This window comes from Eurosta solidaginis, chromosome 1, assembly GCF_040869045.1.
Source record: "Eurosta solidaginis isolate ZX-2024a chromosome 1, ASM4086904v1, whole genome shotgun sequence".
NCBI classification, from domain to species: domain Eukaryota; kingdom Metazoa; phylum Arthropoda; class Insecta; order Diptera; family Tephritidae; genus Eurosta; species Eurosta solidaginis.
The window spans coordinates 158,797,063-158,821,221 of NC_090319.1; the positions used below are offsets into that span (position 1 = coordinate 158,797,063).

The 24,159-nt window shown below is 41.5% G+C and overlaps 1 protein-coding gene across 3 annotated transcripts in view; it reads right to left on the reverse strand.

Moving 5' to 3' along the window:
• LOC137236902 (uncharacterized) overlaps positions 1–5,205 on the reverse strand; it is an 844,598-nt gene extending 839,393 nt beyond the window's left edge. For 2 of the 3 annotated variants that reach the window (XM_067759991.1, XM_067759992.1), the window contains exons 1-2: positions 5,066–5,205; positions 4,913–5,007 (exon numbers count right to left, since the gene is read on the reverse strand). In XM_067759991.1, coding sequence (XP_067616092.1) covers positions 4,913–5,007; positions 5,066–5,092 — 122 coding nt within the window. In that variant the 5' untranslated portion in view covers positions 5,093–5,205. The remainder of the gene's footprint in view (positions 1–4,912; positions 5,008–5,065) is intronic. The other variant, XM_067759990.1, reaches the window with a different exon arrangement.
• Positions 5,206–24,159: the final 18,954 nt, after the last annotated feature.

The window sequence follows — 24,159 nt, forward strand, 5'->3', positions numbered from 1 at the left end:
CAATTTTACGAGTTTGTTCCCATCCGCTGGAATTAATGTGTTAGCTACAAAAACCCCTTGTCTAAGTTCTTTACCTAATTCTACACAATCTTCTTCTATAGCAATTTCTATCAGCGCTATTACCTCTGAATTAGCTGGTATTCTTACATTCTTAACTTTTTTAAACTTCATATTCATGGGCAATATCAAGTGTTCGTCTTGTTGTTGTTGTTGTAGCAATGCTCGCCCCACCTAATAGCCGCGACCGATCACAAATTGTCATCAATATCCTCTAACGGGAGTCCAGGGAAACTTGCCGTTTCAACAGGGGTGGACCATAAGGAAAGGGGTGTTAGAGGCGTTGGTTCCACATTACAATTAAAGAGATGGTTGGTGTCATGTGGGGACACATTGCAAGCGGGGCATACATTTTGTATGTCGGGGTTGATTCTGGATAGGTAAGAGTTTAACCTGTTACAGTATCCAGAACGAAGTTGAGCAAGAGTGACACGCGTTTCCCTGGGGAGTATGCGTTCTCTTTTGCGAGTTCTGGATATTTTTCTTCAAGTACTGGATTCACCGGGCAATTCACGACATAAAGGTCCGACGCCTGTCTATGGAGTTCACCAAGGACCTGCTTGTGTTTTTTCGCTTCATACGGCTGGGTTCTCAGGTGCCGTATTTCCTCAAAATGCTTACGGAGATGACTCCTTAGGCCCCTAGGCGGTGCTGGTTCGTCAATCAGATGTCTGTTGGGATGCCCAGGTTTCTGGGTATTCAACAGAAACTGTTTGGTCAGCATCTCATTTCTCTCCCTGATGGGGAGTATTCTCGCCTCATTATGCAGATGGTGTTCTGGGGACATAAGAAGACAGCCCGTGGCGATTCTGAGAGCAGTATTTTGGCAGGCCTGTAGTTTCTTCCAGTGTGTAGTTTTTAGACTTGGCGACCATATGGGTGACGCGTAGCACGTAATCGGCTGGCTAATTGCTTTGTATGTGGTCATGAGCATTTCTTTATCTTTTCCCCAGGTACTGCCAGCAAGGGATTTGAGGATTTTATTACGGCTCTGAATTCTCGGAACAATTGCGGTTGCGTGCGCACCAAAATGTAGATCCTGATCAAACGTCACACCCAAGATTTTGAAGTGTAGGACAGTCGGTAGCGTAGTGCCATCGACGTGGATGTTCAATATGGTCGACATTTGGGGCGTCCATGTTGTAAATAAGGTCGCGGAAGATTTAGTCGGTGACAATGCCAGGTTTCGCGAGGCGAAAAAACTGGAGAGATCAGGGAGATAGCCGTTTATTTTATTGCATAGCTCATCGATCTCTGGGCCTGGGCCTGTGGCCATTTTTGTGCAGTCATCGGTGTAGGAAACGATTGTGACTCCTTCCGGCGGTGAAGGTAGCTTGGATATGTAGAAATTAAACAAAAGTGGGGATTGGACACCACCCTGTGGCACCCCTTGTTTAATTCTCCTTGGTTTTGATGTTTCGTTTCTGAATTGCACCGATGCCTGCCGACCACCCAGATAATTTGCGGTCCACCTTTTATGACATGGGGGAAGGGTAGACCCTTCCAGGTCTTGCAGTAACGAGCCATGGTTGACCGTATCAAAGGCTTTTGATAGGTCTAGCGCTACGGGTACTGTTCTATGGTGGGGGTATTGATTCAAACCGCAATTTATCTGGGTGCCAATGACATTTAGGGCGGAGGTAGTGCTATGGAGTTTTCGGAAGCCATGCTGATGAGGGGCTAGCTGCAAATGTGCTAGGAAATAAGGGAGCAAAATGGCTTCAAGCGTCTTTGCCACTGGCGATAGGAGAGATATCGGACGATATGACTCACCTATGTTAGCTGGTTTCCCAGGCTTTAGTAGCGGGACCACCTTGGCCATTTTCCATTTCTCGGGTATGACAAAGGTGGAAAGAGACAGGTTGAAGACATGCGCTAAATATTTGAAACCCTCTTTCCCTAGGTTTTTAAGCATCGGCATGGCTATGCCGTCTGGGCCCCCTGATTTGGATGGTTTAGCGCGACCAATGGCGTCCTCAACCTCTCTAGCGGTGATGGTGATTGGTGACGCGCTGAATTTGTCTTTATGTGCGTGTCTATTGGCTCTCCGTCTATCTTTGTCAACCGTAGGATGCATTATATATTGTCGGCAGAAAGCGCTCGCGAATTCTTTCGCATCCGACAGCACCTTATCGCCAAAGGCGATGGAAACTTTGTCTTTGTGCTTAGTCGGATTCGATAGGGACTTTACGGTGGACCAAAGTTTACCTACACCGGTAGAGAGGTTACAACCTCTTAGGTGCTCTTCCCATTTCGCCCGCTTGTGTTCGTCCACAAGCAATCTGATGCGTTGTTTTATATCCCTTATTTGAGGGTCGCCTGGATCAAGCTGTCTTATAAGGTCGCGTTCCCTCGCTAAGCTCGCGGCCTCCGCGGGAAGTGGGGCCGGATTTCGGGAATTCTCCCGGCGGGAATGAAATGTGCCGAGGCGGATTCAATGACCTTACGGAAGGCACGCTCCCCTTGGCGGGCATCAGTCGGGATAGGGAGGGCAGCAAAGCTGCTGTCTGTTGCAGATTTATATTCTTCCCACTTTCCTTTTTTGAAGTTTATGAAAGTGCGTTTTTCGGTGACGATGAAGTCGGCGATACGCTCGAACGAAATAAGTATGGGCAGGTGGTCGGATGCCAATGTTACCATCGGCTGCCAGTTGACGCAGTTTACGAGTTCTGCGCTCACGATTGAGATATCTGGCGAGCTATGACAGCTTCCTACCATACGTGGGGGGGCGTCTCCGTTTATTGTGCAGAACGTCGTTTCTCCTATTTGATCCGCCAACATCTCACCCCTACTGTCCGCCCACAAGTTTGAATGCCATAGGTCGTGATGGGCATTGAAATCGCCTAAGATAATGCGATTGTTGCCAGTAAGGCCTCGATATTAGGGCGGTATCCACTGGGGCAACAGGTGACAGGAGGGATGTAGATGTTGATGATTTCTAGATTTGCATCGCCTGACCGAACAGATAGGCCTTGACGTTCTAAGACATTGTCCCTGCGGTCGATGCCAGGATCAAATATATAATATTGCACAGAGTGGTGTATAATAAACGCGAGCCGCCTCCATTTCCGCTCTCGCGGTCTTTCCTGTGGACATTATACCCAGAGCAGGTCTGTAATGCAGATCTTGCTGTGAGTTTAGTCTCTTGAATCGCAGCAATGCGGATGTTGTGCCGCTTCATGAAATCGACTATCTCCGTAATCTTCCCAGTTAGTCCATTACAGTTTAACTGCAGAATTCTGAAGTGCATGAGGGGTGACGCCGCCACTCTAGGGGTAAGTGACGGGTGACTACGCCTAGGTTGTGGAAGGCCAGGACGCAATTGCTGTTGTGGCCTTGGGACTGGGCGCCCGTGGGCAAGCATTGGGGTACCCGGATGATTTGGGTTTGCGACCTGGCAACATGGCGCGATGAAACCCGTCGAGGGGTTGCCGTCGCGGAGACCAGAACATCTAAGAAAGTGGCACCACCCAAGGCAGGAGCTGCATTGAGCGGATGTCGCAAACCTATATATTCTGTGCTGGCAGACGGTGCAAACGGAGGTAGGGACTAAGAGTCTGTTTCCCTGACCTGCACGATTGCTGCCAGAAAAGAGGGGGGGGGGGGGGGGAGAAGACGGGGGAAGGGGCTGATGCTCAGCATTGCTACTAGCTCTACTACGAAGGCAGTAGTTATGAGTGGTATCAGCTGTTTGAGTTGTTGGCGCCGTGGGGCGCGAGCAGCAGCGGGTACTTGTTGTGGCTTGCTGAGCAGCGAGGCTGCTGGAAGGTAGTGGTGGGCGCTTAGGCGTAGACTACGGGACGACCTAGGGCGTGAGCAGCAAGGAGCCACAAAATATTTATAAAAGTTACGTGGACGTCGGGTTTTGGGATCAAGCCAAGAACAACCTGTCCGATGCAACTATCCCTTGCACGAGACACACTGAACAGAGTATGACCGTCCTAAAAAGATTCTTTTCTGGCAAATGCAGCAAAACCATTTCTCAGGACCGGGGTCAGGAGACGGACCCGGATTGGGTTCGATACCTTCCCGGAGTAAGAGAATATGTAGCAGTCCTGCTGCAAGGACCTGCTGGGAGGATGACAAATGGTGGGAGGGACGAAACAAATTAAATGGGGTCACACTGAGATGACAGTCCTTGGTCGGGAAAAATCCCGAGTCGCTCCGGTACATAGAACCGACTGCCTTGGGAAGCGAAGTGTTCGTCTTCTACTGTCAATGTTAATGTACAGTGATGGAAAAAGTAATAGGGACGAATTGCTGCCAAAATATTAAATCAATCAATTTAGCAGTACTTCGAGATCTTTCTTGGCATGGTGCGCCCTATAAAAATAACAGTTAAAGGTTGCTATTTTGCAATAAATTGTACTGGGCCAGTTCGTCTTATTTGAATTTTATTTGCGCAAAACTGACCGATTCCAAAATTGGCTTGGAAAAATAAATAGGGACAAAACGTGATTGTTAATATTTTCGGATTTTGGCAGTTGTGAGCTATAGTGAACAATTACCTGAAACAATTTTGATGTTATGAGTGATCCTTAAAGATGAAAGAAACCGTACACTAATTTCTACACCAAATTTCATTAAACAAATTTTAATATTTTACTCGGAATCGTTAATGGTACAGTAGTGGAATATACAGCCTATACGCGATATTATTGGATGCGTATTGGCAGTCCTCTTTTGTAACTAATTATAAACCTCGCCAGCAGACACCTCACGCGATATTTGTGGACGCGTATTCAGCAGCGACCTCTGTTCTACACTTTTACCCTATCTCAGGGCGGTTTAATTTAAAGTTTCAATCGCCGATATCAATAGACAAATAATTATCCTTCACTTAATTAATACTTACCTAACAGATTTCTTGCCACTAAAACTAATCCGTCTTTTCGTTTTTGTATTTTTTTCCAACTGGACGCTATATCGGATTTTCGTACCATTTTGCATCTAGAATGAAAAAAAAACTTATATTGTTACTACTTACTACAAGTATTTGCATACACACTGAATTCGGTTCTTTCAGACAATCCATCTTCGAAATGTTACAATATAAACAATATATTCAAGCGGTGTCAATTAGAGATGAAGTATGGTCGACGTATCGATTATTTCGATCACTGTTTTGGTGGCAAAATATTCTTTTCATTTGTGCCTGTGGGGCAAAGGTGAGGCCACATTAGGCTGCTCTACACAGCAGTGCACTTCTCTGCAAAAGATTTTACGCATATATGATAATGGGACACTTCATATTAAGCTTCAGCAGCACTGCTCGACCCAGCCAGCTCTTCATAATTGATTAACAAGGCAAATAAGCCGCGTAGGGAAGTGTCACGCAGTGCTGCTGTCGCTAGATCTGAATCGCCACGCAGCAAAAGATACTTCCAAACTGCAAATAAACGAGGAACGGTTAATTATTTTAATAAGTGATTATCCCGAGCTTTATAACATGAACATTACATGAATAGTACGAGAAAAAGTAATATTTGGCAAAGATATCAAAGGAAATTGGAAAAGATGGCGAGTAAACTGTTTTTGTTCTTGCGTTTGCATTTGCCGAGAGGTTGCGTTGAATGTGTCCCATTTTTTAATTAAATAATAAAGCATTCGCGCTTGCAGATGCACAGATTACAGCGAAGATACTGAATTTGCAACTGGTGTTAAACTATAATCAATTGCACCAGGAGCTAATGAAGACAACAAAGCTCTAATCGTGATTTTCCGATATTAGCCGTGGTTTTTTTTACATGCTTATACGCTTACGTTTGCGCATAAAAAAACTCTTATTCTCGCTTAGATAGTGCTTAGGAGACCCATCTGGCGACAAATAGCTACGCAGCATATCGTACCGAAAAGCGGAGACATACACCTCTTTTGTATGGCTGTGTATAACCTATAGCTGATTCGGTTGCGATGAATAGTGGGCACACACCATCTTTAGAAGTGGTACATAGAATTTGTGTAGAGGTGAAACATAGACACATATTTCAGTTGCATTTGAGTATAATGCGTATTGAAATATAGTAGTACAAATTTTATACGCAGCAATTTCAGAGGTGCATTTAAAGTTTGACGCTTAGCAGTCCATATAAGGTTTAAGCGTAAACGTTTATAGATGAAAAAAAAACACAGCTATTATTGCTATGGCCGCTGATACAGAAACCATATATTCTAGTACAATCGCCACTTTTGTGCGAACAAGATGGATCACAATTAATATGACGAATTCAATCCATTGAACATGTCATTGAAAGACATCTAGTTTAAAGCGATATGTATAAGTTGTACATATATTAAAGTAAAACAATGTACAATGGAAATACATAGTGGGGGTCCATTTACTTCCATGCTGCTAAATGTGGGTATCGATAGGGATAAATACGGGGCGGAATGTCATGATCTGTTACCAATATATCGAGCCATAGCCGCGACGCTTTTCTTCTCCTTTCCTCTTCTTCTCATAAAAATTTAACTATTACAGCTTCAGGCTCTACGTCGACCATTCATTAAACAAAAATAAACACAAACTTTTGACGCTCAATTGCCGCTTAACCCGAATCCCCCTACGTAAATTTTTTGTGGAATTTCGAAGAGATTTTTGTTTTGCAGCATCCTTTAGGTCGAACTAAAAAAATGCATCATTAGATTTTATATCCTGGACGCAGGGTCCTTGAAATGTCCTTTTGCCATATGGCAACGCCAGGTAGGATAGACCACTGGTTTACATATACGTAATAAATCATTCCGTAACCCTTTAAAATTCAAATTCATTATTTTCGTGGGAGTTTATTTGAAAAAAAAAAATATTGTGAATTCATTTTAGAACATTTCATTGAAAAAAGTATAAAGTTTTTGTATGATATTGTTACGAATATTAGCAAAACTAAGGGGTGCTGCCATCTCTAAGCCGATGTTAAGCAGTGACGTGAATTCACATCAATAATTCAATCATTATGTATCTACATAAACGAATCAATAATTGCGTCTACACATATGTACGTATACGAGCAGCGGAGAAGCAGTGCACAAACACATGCATATATCTTATCTGAGTTTTCACAAGAGAGGGCAATAATTAGTGCAAGTATTACTCAAATGAGAAATTATACATCTGTAGTTGTAGCTGAGAAATGTATAACTAACTAAGTAAAATTCTGGAAGCGCCTAGAAGATGCCACGAGGAAATTACAGAGTATAAACGCATCAGCGGTAGAGGCGCTATGGGCAGTTTCGATTAAGACGCTATCTAGCGAGCAATAGCAGTATTATTTTGAAAGTCAGTTTCATTTAAGCTATCAGTTTGGTTATTAAGCCAGATAGTTGCAAAGTATAAGTGTTATTGTGAAGTACTTTAATAAAGGCCATTTTGCATTATTCAATATGGGAGTTATTTATTCAACAGTTTAGTGATACGAACTTAGCAAAAGGGCTAATAAGAGGATTTGCAAGTAAATTCGTTATAATTGGTGTCAGAAGAGGAATTGTTGAATAAATTCCCGAGGACAACAAGGACATGGCTAAGTTCAGTGAATTGAAGATCTAGCAACTGAAGAAGGAGTTGGAGAGCCGTGGATTGAATACAACCGGCATTAAACTCGAACTTCAGGCACGGCTACGAGAGGCAATGGAATTAGAAGGAATTGACGTGGAAGAGTATGATTTTCATCTTGATGGCGTGGAAACAACAAAAATGGAAGAGACAGTTACGCAGACAGTTACGAGCACAGGCTTGAACATGATTTTGGCTGCAATATCTGCTCAAACATCGACAGTGGCTTCTCAACTGGAATCGCAAAAGACAGATATAACATCTCAACTGGCATCTCAACTAGAATCCCAGGAGAACCGTAAACATCCAAGATGGAATCCCAAGAGACACGAATAACATCAAAGATCGAAGCACAAGAAACGCGTATTTCAGAAATGTCGCCACAGATTACATCAAAGATGGAAACACAACTGAAATAACAAGAGACACGCATAACAGTACAACTCGAAGCGCAGGAGGCGCGTATATCACCAAACTCGAAGCGCGTATGGACAAGAAAATAACGCAGTGTGAGGAAAAAATCGAAGCCGAGGTGGATGCTTTGAGAGATCGTATACAGGAGTTGCAATTACATCGCCCAGCTGTTTCAGCAAGCAACACAAAGGTAAAAACACCATCCTTTGACGGTTCTGTTCCTTTCCAGGTCTTTAAGCTTCAGTTTGAGAAGACCGCAGCAGTGAACAACTGGAGTGCTGAAGATAAAGTTGCTGTACCATTCGTGGCATTGAAAGGATCTGCTGCTGAAATCCTACAGACTATTCCAGAGGGAGAGCGGAACAACTACGAGCCATTGATGAGCGCTCTAGAGAGGCGATACGGAAGCGAACACAGGAAGCAGATACACCAAAAAGAGTTGCAAAACCGCTACCAAAAAGCTAATGAGACTTTGCAGGAATTTGCGTCAGATGTCGAAAGGCCTGCACATTTGGCGAATGCCGACGCACCCGTGGAATACACCGAAAGGGTAAAGATTCAGAGCTTTATAAATGGCATACGGGACCTCGAAACAAAACGAGCTACATACGAAAACCCAAAGGCAACATTCGCAAAAACGGTTTCGCAAGCTCTGATTCAGGAATTAGCGGCGCTTCTGTGTAAGCCAGTTTTCAAAGCACGCCGTGTGGAAGTAGAAAGGCCAGAGTGGGTAGACGCAATATTGGAGGCGCTAAAAGGATCGCAAAAGCGGAGTGAGAGAGTTATCAGATGCTTCAAATGCGGGAAGCCCTCTCACATTGCACGTCATTGCGATCTTGATCCTAGTGGTTGCAACAGCATGATTGGTCTTAATAACAAAGATGACAGGGATGAGCAAGAGCGAGTAAGATGTAGAGATCGAGAGCTAGATCCAGCTATTGAATGCCCTGTGATATCTGTGTTGCAAATTGGTAGAAAATCGAGCAGTCTTACCGTCAGAGGGAATGTGGATGGTAAAGAACGTGTACTGACTGTAGATACGGGCGAATATCATTCCTTGATTCGATCTGATTTGGTCTACAGGAGAGTAAAGTCATTACCTGGAGCAAGGTTGCGTACGGTCACTGACGAGTATAACCAAGTTCAGGGAGAAGTGATATGTGAAGTCTTGATTGGAAAGGTCACGGTTCTACACAAACTCATTGTGGCGAAGATCGTTGAAGAAGTCATATTATTATTATTATTATTATATTTATTTATTACGGCCTTTAAGACCTAGTTGATGTTAAGTAAACATTTGTTTCATTTAATATTAAGTGTTTTACAATATAAAAATAATTTTACTTTAAACTTATTAATATTTTCACAATCTTTTATCTCAGTGGGTAGTTCATTGTACATTTTGTACCCTGTGTATTCTAAAGTCTTCTTTGCGAACTCTGTTCTTACTCTAGGCAGTCTTATATTATTGCAGTATCTAGTTCCATAACTATGGATCTCTTGATTATATAATATTTTATTGCTCAGGTAACTCGGTAGCATTCCTAATCTTACATGATGTATAAATTTCAAAGTGAAGTAACTTATTGACTGTTTTATACTAGGCCAGTTTAACCGCTTCAGCATTATAGGTTTTGAATATAAATCGCATTGCCTTATTTTGTTGTATTTGTAGTCTTTTAATTTGCATATCACTCGCTATCAGCAGAATTGTAGGATAGTATATAAAGTGCGGCTCAATAATTGAACGATACACCATTATTTTATGACGTTGACTAATATGTTTACATGTTCTGTACATGAATTCTATTTTCTGCGCAATTTTTCTTTCAAGATAATTTATATGTTCTCCAAAATTCAGGTTTTCATCAATTAAAACTCCTAAGTACTTCATTTCATTTACTCTTTGAATTAAGTTGTTTTTTAACTTCAGGGTTATATTGTTTAAGTCGTTATTACGCGTGATGTTCTGGTTTTTGCAAAATACCGTGAACTTAGTCTTATCTATATTTAACTTCAATTTTTTAAGGCAAACCAGTTGTATAGACAGTCAAGATCTTCTTGTGCTTTCTGCATTGCACAGTCGGAATATTTCTCACTGATGGTGACCAGTGCATCATCCGCAAATAGACGTATATTGCAATATTTTAAGCATTTTTTTATAAAATTTATGTACAATGTAAATAGTATCGGTGCAAGTACTGAACCTTGTGGAAATCCGATATCTACATCCACAACCGATGAGACTGCGTTTCCAATTACCGTCCTTTGCTTTCTGTCACTGAGATAACTTCGGAACCATTCCAAAGTCTTACCTCTGACACCAGTTTTGAACAAAACATTCAACAATTCCCGTCTATCAACTGTTTCAAGGGCCCGTTTCAAGTCTGAGAAGACAGACACCACAACTTTTTTATCTGATATATCTTCTTTCCATTCTGCAATAACCATGTTAAGTGCTGTTTCACAAGAATGGCTCTTCCTGAATCCAGACTGCTCAGGTATAATAACTTCGTGCTTATCTAGGTATGCCACCAATTGATTATTCACCACTATTTCCATAATTTTCTCATCTGAGGGTAACGTATTGATTGGCAGTAGCTCCTCCGGTTTCACTGTATTTTTTACTTTTTCCACAGGTACTATTGTTGAAACTTTCCAGCAGTTTGGAACAATGCCATTATTTACTTACTTACTTAATTGGCGCTTAACCGTCTAAACGGTTATGGCCGTCCAACAAGGCGCGCCAGTCGCTCCTTCGCTCCGCCAACCGGCGCCAATTGGTCACACCAAGGGAGTTTAAATCGTTTTCCACCTGGTCCTTCCAACGGAGTGGGGGCCGCCCTCTACCTCTGCTTCCATAGCCGGGTTCCGATAGAAACACTTTCTTGGCCGGAGCATCATCTTTCATTCGCATAACATGGCCTAGCCAGCGCAGCCGCTGCGTTTTAATTCGCTGGACTATGTTGATGTCTGCGTATAGCTCGTACAGCTCATCATTAAATCTTCTTCGGTACTCGCTATCGCCAACGCGTAGAGGTCCATAAATCTTTCGAAGAACTTTTCTCTCGAACACTCCCAAAGCCGCTTCATCTGCTGTTGTCATGGTCCATGCTTCTGCCCCATATAGCAGGACGGGTACGATAAGTGACTTGTAGAGTATGATTTTCGTTCGCCGAGAGAGGACTTTACTTTTCAATTGCCTACCTAGTCCAAAGTAGCATTTATTGGCAAGATTGATTCTTCGCTGGATTTCAGTGCTGATGTTGTTGCTAATGTTGATGCTGGTTCCCAAATAAACGAAGTCTTTTACTATTTCGAAATTATGGCTGCCAACAGTAGCGTGGTTGCCAAGGCGCATATGCGCTGACTCTTTGCTCGATGACAGCAGGTACTTCGTTTTGTCCTCATTCACCATCAAACCCATCTTTACCGCTTCTTTTTCCAGCTTGGAGAAAGCAGAACTAACAGCGCGGGTGTTTAGGCCGATGATATCAATGTCATCAGCATATGCCAGTAATTGCACGCTTTTATAGTATATTGTTCCAGTGCGGTTAAGTTCTGCAGCTAGTATAATTTTCTCCAGCATCAAATTAAAGAAATCGCACGATAGGGGGTCACCCTGTCTGAAACCTCGTTTAGTTTCGAACGGCTCGGAGAGGTCCTTCCCAATTCTGACTGAGCTGATGGTGTTGCTCAACGTCATTTTGCACAGCCGTATAAGTTTTGCGGGGAAACCAAATTCAGACATAGCGGCATATAGGCAGCTCCTTTTCGTGCTGTCGAAGGCGGCTTTAAAGTCGACGAAGAGGTGATGTGTGTCGATTCTCTTTTCACGGGTTTTTTCCAAGATTTGGCGCATTGTGAAAATCTGGTCGATGGTAGATTTACCAGGTCTGAAGCCGCACTGATAAGGTCCAATCAGCCGGTTCACGGTGGGCTTCAATCTTTCGCACAATACACTTGAAAGGACCTTATATGCGATATTAAGAAGGCTGATTCCACGATAGTTGGTGCATTTTGCAGTATCCACCTTCTTGTGGACTGGGCAAAGAACACTTAGATTCCAACCGTCGGGCATGCTTTCGTCCGCCCATATTTTGCTAAGAAGCTGCTGCATGCGCCTTACCAACTCCTCGCCGCCGAACTTGAATAGCTCCGCAGGCAATCCATCAGCGCCCACGGCCTTGTTGTTTTTCAATCTGGTTATTGCTATTCTAACTTCGTCATAATCGGGCGGGGGGACATATATTCCATCATCATCGATTGCGGGATCGGGTTCTTCATCTCTGCGCGGTGAATTGCTGCCTCCATTTAGGAGAGCGGAGAAGTGTTCTCTCCATAATCTAATCACTCTCTGGACATCAGTTACAAGGTCGCCGTTTTCATTCCTACAGGAGTTTGCCCCGGTCTTAAAACCTTCCGTCTGTCGCCGTATTTTTTGGTAGAATTTTCGGGCGTTATTCCTGGTGGCTAGCAGCTCAAGCTCCTCGCACTCACGCCTTTCTGCTTCTGCTTTTTTCTTCCTGAAAAGGCGTCTCGCTTCCCTTTTCAACTCACGATAGCGTTCACACACTCCTCTTGTCGCGCTCGCTTTTAACGTAGCCCTGTAGGCAGCGTCTTTTCTTTCGGTTGCAACGCGGCATTTTTCATCATACCAGTTGTTTTTTCGTGGCCGCCGGTAACCAATTTTTTCCTCGGCGGCAGTATGAAGTGCTTTGGAGATATGCTCCCACTGCTCCTGTATTCCTTCAGGATGAGTTGTGCCCTCAGAGAGCAGGTGTGAGAGTCGAGTTGCGAAATCATTGGCAGTCTGTTGTGATTGAAGCTTTTCGACGTCTAGCTTTCCTTGTGTTTTTTGTTCCTTGTTTTTAGCCGCGTTGAGGCGGGTGCGTATTTTGGCTGCAACGAGATAATGGTCCGAATCGATGTTAGGTCCTCGGATCGTTCGCACATCTAAAACACTGGAGGCATGCCGTCCGTCTATCACAACGTGATCGATCTGATTGCGAGTATTTCGATCAGGAGACAGCCATGTAGCTTGATGTATCTTTTTATGCATGAACCTCGTGCTTGATATGACCATGTTTCGAGCACCGGCAAAGTCAATCAGCCTCAGTCCGTTAGGAGAAGTTTCATTGTGTAGGCTGAACTTTCCGACTGTAGGGCCAAAAACACCTTCTTTGCCCACCCTGGCGTTAAAGTCGCCAAGCACGACTTTTATATCATGACGGGGGCAGCGCTCGTATGTGCGTTCTAATTGTTCATAAAAAGTGTCTTTCACCTCATCGTCTTTCTCCTCTGTCGGTGCCATTATTTAGGGACTCATTTATTATGTCTTTGTAAAAGGTACCAATGTACATCATGGAATCCTTGAAGACACCCTCAGATAAAAGCTTTTCTCCGCCATATTTATTTTTAAAAGCTTTTGTGATATTCATTATATCATCTAACTCAATGTCAGTGAAAAGGAATGGTTCTATTGCGATCGATCGATCAACGTTTAGTTCGGATGCAGTAGGCATTTCTTCGATACTATCACTAATTTCGACTATGCTCTGTACAAAAAAATTGTTTAGGGCATTAGCTATATGATACTCATTATCGAGGCATTCGCCATGTATTACTATCTTAGTGATATGTTTTTTGTTATCTGTAAGCTCTGCGAGGTCTTTCAGACACTTCCACATCCGCTTCACGTTTCCGTTATTGCTGTGAACTCTGCCTTCCATATACATTGTATTCATCCCAGTATCCTGTTTCTGTGGCAATATTGTATAGCTCAAGTTTTCTTTTATGGAGAGCTGTAAGCTCACGGTCATACCACTTATTTCTCAGTTGTATATTTGTTCTCTTCACATATGTCAGTGCTTGCATTACTTCAGTAAGAATATTGTTCAGGGCTGTAGTTTTATTTTCTACTTCCGCATTACGCATAAAGCTAAAATCGCATGTTCTTAGCTTTGTAAAGTGGCGCTTTGCTGCCACTTGTTTTCGCATACAACCCCACGCTCACACACGCACTCACTGGAAGAAACTATTTTTCCCTTTTTGATTTTATTAGTTTTTATTTTAAATTTCATTTTTCGGTTTCCTGTTTGTACTATAAACTTTTGTATATGTTTTAGTTCACATATTGAATTATTTTTAGTTTATATTTGTACAATAAAAATGTTTTACACTTTTTTATTTAAACTTAGTCCTTTTTCTAGTCTTTAACTTTGGTTACAATTTTTCCAGTTTTTGTTTTAATATTTTCCGATTGCGCGTGTAGCGCGGCGGCCGGCTCAATTCAAACTCAAAACTGTAGCAAAATACTGACGCTTCAAAGCGGCCCTGCCGCTATGCCAAAAGTGCATAGCGGTAAAATCGCATGATGCAGTGGCGTGATAGAGTCGAGTAACGGAAGATTCAGCCAATCAGAATTCTCTCCGTCATTCGACTCTCTCACCCAGTAACACCAAGTGCATACATGCATGGTTGCATGTGGGGGTGATGCCAGCTATTTTAGTTTTTAGTTTTATTTTTAGTTTTTAGTTGGCTGGCACTACATGCCGCTACAGCTTATTTAAAAGGTTTTCGGAACTATAGTATTCCCATAAGGTAAAAGTAGAGTAGCTTCTCATTTTGCAAAACTTTGTTGTTGGCACTTTGAAATTAATTGTTTCATGATCCGAAATTCTATATTCAACTATATTTTCCGACCTAACTTGATCATTATTACTAAAGAGCAAGTCAATTTTGGTAGACGAGTTCTCTGTTGTTCTCGTATTGAAATTAATTCTTTGAATCATTGCCCTTTGTGCGAATAAACTTAATAGGTGTTTCGAGTATGTTGACGATACATTCATATTGATGTTAAAATCTGCAATTATGATATTATTGTCTGATTCTTTGAGGTTTTCAGTCAGGATTTCATCTAAAAACGTAATAAAGTCGGCGTCACTGCTACTCGGTGAGTGACAAAGTACACCAATTTGCCATTTTAACGCACATTTTTTGATTTTTATAATAATGCACCATATATTCATGTTAATGGCTATATTGCAGACTATACTAAACTCTAAATTTTCACGAACATACATCAAAACTCCACCCGTATGTCTACTATGGGAATCGCAACGAATACATTTGTATGTCGGAATGTTTAACTCAGTATCCATTATAAGATCAGTTGTGCATGTTTCTGCGCATAGTACAATGTTTGGTTTTCTTATTTCGACAAGCCTCTCCAGTTCACTTTTGTTTGCTGTTATACTACAAATATTGAGATATATACATTCTAAGCTATGCACCCACTACTTCGATTTTTGTACTTTTTATGCTTTGGTTGCTAATAAACAATCTTTTTTTTCCTTGTGGATAATTTTTGCTGATATACAGGACATGCTCTATCCATAGTATCGTGGTTATCATCAAGCCCAAGATTCAGTTCCTTATTTGCCCTCATGCAGTTGGTACATTTCCTGACTGGTTCCTTATCGCATTGCGTATGTTTGTGTTCACCCAGACATTTTGTGCACACTTCTCTTTCTTTACAGTCACTGGACTTATGATGAAAGCCTTTGCATTTAAAACAACAAAGTACTTGGACTGCATCATACACCTCTGCACCGTTCCCAGCCTACATTTATCCTTTCTCCAGCTAGTATATTCGTAAAAGCTTCTACGTCCACTTCCAGTACTGCGTTGTAATACACATTCGAGCCCTTTTTCTTTTCATACTGTTTTATAATTTTAATGTCCGTTTCAGAAAGACACGCATTTTGTCGTTTAATTCTCTGCGCCAGTTCTTCACTATCATATTTAAAATTTTTACCCGATACAACAACTGTCGGTTTCACTATCTTAGGGATCTTGACCTTATAGGGAGTCAACTTCTTCGTTGACCATTACATCAAGATCGATATGCAGAGATGGGTGATGCGTTATGGGAACCAGGATATATCACTTAACTTCAAGTTGGAGAAAGGGTTCAGTAGTAATCGAATAATGGTGGAGAAGACTCGACAAAGGCCCCGAAAGTCAAAAGAAAAGGTTGATAGATCGAATGGGCCAAATAAAGCGAAATTAAAAGTATCTGCGACAAAAAAGACTGGCATCGACAAGCCCTAATGGACGCACTAAAACGACTGAAAGAATTTTTCAGAAAGAATGCAAGGGAGGTTCCAAGCCAGCGCGCACTACTGTTGTGAAACGTCCAGACGATAATGATGATGCAAAGTCAATCCGTCAAGTGCAAGCTCTGCGAAGAAGTTCATTGGCCAAACAACAGAGTGCGAGGGAACGATCAAGAATAATGAGTAGTAAGATGAAACGCAGGTACAATGAGGACAAAATTTGGAAGGTTTCTTGGACGGAGATTTGGTACTGTTAAACAACCCTCACCGGAGGAAAGGTGTTCCAGCCAAATTTCGGTGCAGTTGGGAAGGCTCGTACAAGGTTGTGAAGAAGGTCAGTGATACCATCTACCGCATACAAAGCATTGAGAAACCACGGAGTAGAAGAGTGGTACATTTGGAGATGCTAGCGGCGTTTAGATCAGGAGATTTATCTGATCGGGACGATCAGACTTAGGTGGAGGGCAGTGTTACGAATATTAGCAAAACTAAAGGGTGCTGCCATCTCTAAGCCGAAGCTAAGCAGTGACGTGAATTCACATCAATAATTCAATCATTATGTATCTACATAAACGAATCAATAATTGCGTCTACACATATGTACGTATACGAGCAGCGGAGAAGCAATGCACAAACACATGCATATATCTTATCTGAGTTGTTACAAGAGAGGGCAATAATTTGTGCAAGTATTACTCAAATGAGAAATTATACATCTGTAGTTGTAGCTGAGAAATTTATAACTAAGTAAAATTCTGGAAGCGCCTAGAAGATGCCACGAGGAAATCACAGAGTATAAAAGCATTAGCGGTAGAGGCGCTATGGGCAGTTTCGATTAAGATGCTATCTATCGAGCAATAGTAGTATTATTTTGAAAGTCAGTTTCATTTAAGCTATCAGTTTGGTTATTAAGCCAGCTAGTTGCAAAGTATAAGTGTTATTGTAAAGTACTTTAATAAAGGCCATTTTTCCATTATTCAATATTGGAGTTATTTATTCAACAGTTTAGTGATACGAACTTAGCAAAAGGGCAAATAAGAGGATTTGCAAGTAAATTCGTTACAATATGATTCGAAGCAAGGCAAGCAAAGTCCGACATCGCATTTTTTGCAGGATGTTCGCACGATGGACCTACATACGTCTCCAGCACATCGCCTGTTGTTTTTGATTGGAATTACAAGATGATCAGTTCTGTCATAGCGTAGAGCGTTCGCTAAGGATTCCGTACGTTTAGTTGAATATTTTTGAAAAATTTTCGGTTGGACGCCGTACTGCTTACAGTAGTAAATGGATATTTCTTTCCTGAAGTCTTTAAGTGACACATTTTCATTAGCGGATCTGTAAAGAAGCCAACTGTTCTGAATGCTCGCACCCATAACCCAAGTAAAATGCAGTGCCACCATTTTTTTCCCCGAAAAGAGATGCGTTGATCTGAAATATTTTGGTCAAATCGATCAACACCCATCATAAATTTGTTGTACTGGGTTACAACGCATGGACGTGGAACAGGTATTTTTCTAGGCAATTGGCTACTGTAGCGAGATGCTGTGGATAGTGGTTCAGAGCCAAAGCACGTCGAAGCGAGGCAGACCACCGAGTTATCCACCCATTTTGTCAGATGACTTCCTTCCTCTTTGATTTTCGTGGCTCGAAATACCCTCTTTTGCATTTCCGCAAGTTTTTTTTTTTATGTGGAATAGGAAAATTTTTTGGAATTCGGTTTTCGCGAATAGTGCCTGTAGCTTGGTAGCCTTTATTTTTCAAGTAAATCAGCAGAATATTCCAGTAAAAAGATTGTCAATGTAAAATGAGGACGGAAGTTTTTGCACTTCTTCCGAAAAATCGTCAACCATACACAAAAGTGGAACTGTGCAAATGCCAAATCTATCTTCATATTTAGGATTCATTCTCGGAATTTTGCCTTGGTATATTTCAAAATTGATCATCTTTCCACTAGGAGTGCAAAGAGACCGAGCCTTGTACCCAAAACATATTGGCTTTCCTTTTATAAATTGTTAACATTCATGGCGTCCAAAATATGCAATCATGCTTTCGTCATATGAGAGATTTGGTTCTGGATAAAAATTTTCAATCATTTTGGTCTTTATATGGTCAGTCGATGTGCGTAGTTTCCAAAGAGTATCGAATCTGCCGGAACTTGCTACCGGTTCGCATATTGATGACTCGAAGTGTAGCATATAATTAATTTCCTCAAAGCGGTTTCTTCGCATAGCATTGACGACCATTGTATTTTGAAGGTCGTGTTCGCAGCTCCACATATCTCGAAAGGATCCGGTAGAATTGTAGCCAGTTACTATCAAAATTCCAATGAACACGCGTAATTCTGAAAAAATTTTGGTTACTTGGGGTAATCGTAATCGATAGTACAACTTCATTACCTCCTACAGTAAGTGGTTCGTATCGTTTCTGATTGTGCGTAGCGTACAAATTCGAACATTTGCATATATGTTCAAGCAAGTCACCGCTAAAAAACTTCTCAAATATTTCATGTGGTCTAAGTTCTCGACAGTCTTTGAAATTCGGTTCAGGAAAGATAGGAAGCACTGCCAATCAATTATCGGGTTTCCAAGTGTATTCACTGTATTTTGTTACTTGGTGGAAGTGAAATTTCAGGTTTTGATGAGATCTCGCAACGAATTTCCTTTGAAGTGCTTGGTAAACAATCATTGAAGCTATCATCAGGTGCATAGTCATCAATATCGCTTAGGTTGCAGTCGTACGTGTTGATTCGCATGCCACTTTCAAACACGATTTTAACGGGCAAACATTATCTGGAGTTCCACCTTCATCGTCACCATCATCTTCACCACTTATGTTGCCATCCTGCTCAGGTGGCTCGATGTAAAGTGCCTGGATATTTTTTGGAAATTCGTTCTCCTCATGCGAGCACAATTCTTCCAAAAAATCCAGTGCTTCTTGCAAGGACAGTTTTCTTCAAAAAGGTTAGAATAAAAAAAGGCATACAATATTGTATGTGTACATAATACACCAATCTGGGCCTTTAGGAGACCCCCAATTAATAACAAAAGCAATAAAACGCAGCAGAAAATATTGAAATCTAAACCAGTGGTCTAGCCTGCCTAGCGTTGCCATATGGACAAAGCCACGGAAACACACGAAAAAACACATTGAAATATATTTTTTTTATAACCAATTAATTAGAAGTTATTTTGCGCTTCAAACACTACACAAAACCACAAATTTTATAGCTTAATCGCGTTTTTTATAGATGTAATAGATCTACTAACTTTTTTGTCTCCCGTTTTTTTTCAATAGACATTTTTTATCAATCTTGAAGTGCACTCACTATCACAAACTAATTTATACTGATGAGGAAATGAATGCTGCTTAAAGCGCAATGAATTGCGTAACATCACGCGCAAAAAAGTTAACGATATCTGCATTCTTTGGAAATTTGTGAACGTTTCATTGCAAGACTATTGCGCGTTGAGCATATGGCAATCCGAGGGTGATTCGGGTTAATGTGAATTACAAAAGTACGTCGTACAGTGAAGCGCAGCTGCCGCTACATGTCGTCCAGCGTAATGTGGGCATACCTTTAACGTCACCAGGGGCGGCATTCACTAACTATGAGTTTTACGGCTGAATTCTGTAATTCCTTTAGAGAAAATTTTTGTGACTTGAGATGATTTCGGTATTCAGTAAACGAAAGTCACAAAAAGAGTTCACCATTTGGTGTGCAAATGAAAGAGTGAACAACACGATATTCTACAACTGATTGAACAGATATATTTCAATATAAATTACAATACACAAAAGTTAGTTGTTGATCGTGCACATGGCAGAATGAATAATAATAAAAGAATATAATAAGAAGAAAGCAGGAAGTGTCAGCCATCTGTCATAGGTGATAGATAGTTGCCAGACGTATGTTGCCAATGACCATTGTGTAGGAGTTGCCACATGACTCCCCCGCTAATGACCCAGCCGATCAGGAAATTTTAAATCCGGGCTTCAGACGATCTATCGACGCGATTTTGTTTTCTCCGTTGATATTGAGTTTAAAATGTTTTTTTTCCATGTTTTCGTACTTCAAATGGGCCACATTATGGAGCTTGTAGTAGTGTTTTGTGGCCATCGACTCGTACAAATACATACTTGGCATTCGGAAGATCCGGATGTATGAAAATTGATGGTGAATCGTGGAAGAGGTTTCATGAGGTCTGATGTTGTTCATTTTACGTTTGAATGAGGTAATAAAATCGCTATATTTTGTACTCTTCGTCGCCTCATTGAAAAATTGTCCTGGTATGGTGAGAGTTTTTCCATAAACCATTTCAGCTGGCGATGCATTCAGGTCGTCTTTTACAACCGAGCGTAGTCCGAGTAAAATGAGAGGTAACTCTTTGATCCAGTCGTAATTTTCCAGTTTCGCCTTTAATGAGGATTTTATGTGAGCGATGCCAACGTTCGATAATACCATTTGCTTTCGGGTTGTATGCTGTCGTTCGCAAGTGTTTTACCCCAAGTAATCGCTTCAGCTCATTGAACAAGGTGGACTCGAACTGTCGGCCTTGGTCTGTCGTTATTCTTTTTGGTACACCAAATCGGGAGATCCACCCTGATACTAATGTGTCTGCGACTGTGTCGGCGGAGATGTTTGAGATGGGGAGGGCTTCGGGGCAACGGCTGGCTCGGTCGATGCACGTTAGTAAATACGTGAAGCCTTTAGATTCGGGTAGTGGCCCTACTAGGTCGATGTTAATGTGTTCAAATCGGTCACATGTGATATCGTAATGTTCAATGGGTGATCTCGTATGTCGATGTACCTTAGCTTTTTGGCATTTTAAACAATTACGGACGAATTGTTTACAATCTTTGCGTAAATTGTCCCAGACAAATCGTTGCTGAACAAGTTTTGTTGTCCCGCGTACTCCGGGATTGCTCAGGTGGTGCAATTTGCCTATAACGAGATTTCGAAATTTGTTAGGAACGAAAGGGCAAATATAATTACCAGAAACATCGCAGAATAGTTCTGCCTCCGATCCAGGAATTTTTACTTGTTTCTGCCGGATACTGGTGTTTTTGTTTTTGAGCAATGTATTGAGAGAGGTTTCCTTTTGTTGTTCAGCGGCCATTTTTTCGAAATTTATCTCGCCTCCTCCGATTGCATCAATTCTTGATAGTAGATCTGGAACGACGTTATCTTTCCCTGGGACGTGACAAATGTGTGTTGTGAATTCGCTGATGTAACTTAATTGTGCTGCACGTCTTGGAATAATTTTTTCACTGAATGTTGTGAACGCGAATGACAATGGCTTATGATCGCAATGTACTTCGAATTCACGTCCGTGCAATAGGTACTCAAATTATTTTATTGAGCGATAAATTGCTAATAATTCCCGATCGTACTTTGGATACAGGATCTCTGTCTTGCTTAACCGCTTCGAAAAAAATCCCAGTGGCTAGTGCTGACTATTCTCAACTTGATGAAGCACTCCTCCAATAGCAGTAGAGCTGGCGTTTATTGCCAGAATTAATTTAGCGTTAGCTGCTGGATGCACGAGTACCGACGCATATGCCAGTTGTTTCTTGTATTTTTCAAAAGCCTCCCTTGCGTCCTCAGTCCACACGAGAGGTGTTTATCGTTTTTTTTGTTATGTTTAATAGTGTTTGTAATCGTTGTTGTGTCTCCACAGCATCTTTGATGAACCGACGGTAGAAGTTAATCATCAACATAAATCGTTTTAAGTCTTTCGCAATCGTCGGTACTTTGAAGGATAGTATTTTTTCCACCTTTTCTGGTACGGGTTTGATACCGTCAGGTGTTACTTCGTGTCCCAAAAATGATATTTTATTTACTGCAAAGATGCATTTTTCAGCGTTGATGCGAAGTCAGAATTCGCGCAACCGGCTGAATACGCCTCGGATATCTTGTACGTGTTGGTCGTACGACTCTGACGCGATGAATATGTCATCCACGTAAACGAAGACGTTTTCAAATCCACGAAGCACTTCATCAATTAACCGTTGAAATGTTTGTGATGCATTTCGGAGTCCGAAGGCCATAAAAACATATTCAAATAAGCCGAATGGGGTTATGATGGCAGTCTACGGGATATGTGACTCTTCGATAGGGACTTGATGATATGCTTTTCTCAAGTCGATGTGGCTGAATATCTTTTTCTCATGCAGTATATTCGTAAAGTCTTGCACGTGGGGCACTGGATACTTGTCCGGCTTGGTACTGGCATTTAATTGGCGGTAGTCTCCACACGGCCGCCAGTCGCCATTGTTTTTCTGCGCCATGTGGAGTGGCGAAGCATAATTTGATTTAGAGGGCCTGCAAATTCCCAGTCGAAGCGGCTCGTTAAATTCCTTTTTCGCTGTCTGCAATTTTTGGGTGATAGCCGTTTTGCTTTTGCAGTCACTGGAGGACCAGTCGTTTCGATGAAGTGTGTTACGTTCGCCCCCCCCTTTTACCCGAAACGAAAGCTTGTCATCGAGCAAGTCTTTGAATTCTGTTAGCAGAAATGAACATTTGATTGTTGAATCAATTATAGTTACCTGTTGAAAAGACGTTGCAAGAACTTCACCCTTCGAAGACAACCCTGTCAAGGATCTATCAGATTTTTGCGTTTTATGTCAACAAGCAATCCATATTCGTTTAAAAAATCTGCTCCAATTATCGAAGTAGAGCAATCGGCTATAGTGAAATTCCATGGAAGCTCGCGTCGTAATCCAAGGCTTACTGTTAAAAGACGTTTGCCATATGTTTGTATTGTGGAACCATTTGCCGCGTAATATTGTGCGTACTCTTCTACTTTGGCATTGTTGTAGCTGCTACGTAATTTTTCTTTCATACGATGAGTTGGTCTCAGTATAGAGTGATCAGCACCAGAATCTATTAAAAAGTCAGTGTCGGTTAGTTTTTTTGTTTTGCTTTGAACGAGCATGGTGAATGACAGTTTTTCGCATTGTCTCCCAGTTAGCGGTGATACTAGCATACGTCGCTATTATCGTCACTATCTTTGTCGCTCCGCTTTTTGTTTGTTGACCGGCCCCGTTTTCGATGCGGTGTGTGTTCTCGCCGAGTAGATCGCTTTGGCGTTTCGATTGCGCTTAGCCGATTGGATAATTTGTTTAATTTTTGTTGGATTATTTCTAACGTTTGTTCCAATGGCGCGGTTTTTTCAACGCTGGAAATGATGAAAATGATGCGGCCAAAACAGTTCTCGTTGTTTGTGAAAGCTTTTTCATCCACAGATTTTTGATGAAATCATCGCCAACGTCTTTCGATGCGAGGGATTTAATTTTTTGTAACGCCTGTGATGGCCTCATGTCACCCAGCGGCTCGTTGGAAATCAACTTCTCGAATTTTATTGTTGCCGTTTCTGAATAGATTGATATGAGTTGTTGCTTCAGTTTGTCGTATTTTTCGTCGTTGAATGGTTGAAGTAGCAATTGCCTCACTTGCAGAGCTACTTTGCTTGACAAGTTTTCGACAGTGCGCAAGTATTTTGATTTATTTGAGGTTATTTTTCGTGCCTCAAAATGTGATTCTACGATGACGAACCATAGTTCCGGGTGGTTTTCATAAAACTGAGTGAATTTGACTTCCGAGACAGATGTTATTTGGTTTGCCGAGGAGAATCCATTCTGTCCTGACGACTGCTGTGCATTTATGGACAATGCCTCGTTTAATTGAATTATGAGCGATTCAATTTGTTCAGCAAGTTCTTCACTGGTATGCATTTTGCTTTCATTCACGTCCAATATTTGATTTTAGCAAAATATTCTTTTCTCGGGGTTACCAGTTTTTGATGCGCAAATGAAAGAGTGAACAACACGATATTCTACAACTGATTGAACAGATATATTTCAATATAAATTACAACACACAAAAGGTAGTTGTTGATCGTGCACATGGCAGAATGAATAATAATAATAAGAAGAAAACAGGAAGTGTCAGTCATCTGTCATAGGTGATAGATAGTTGCCAGACGTATGTTGCCAATGACCATTGTGTGGGAGTTG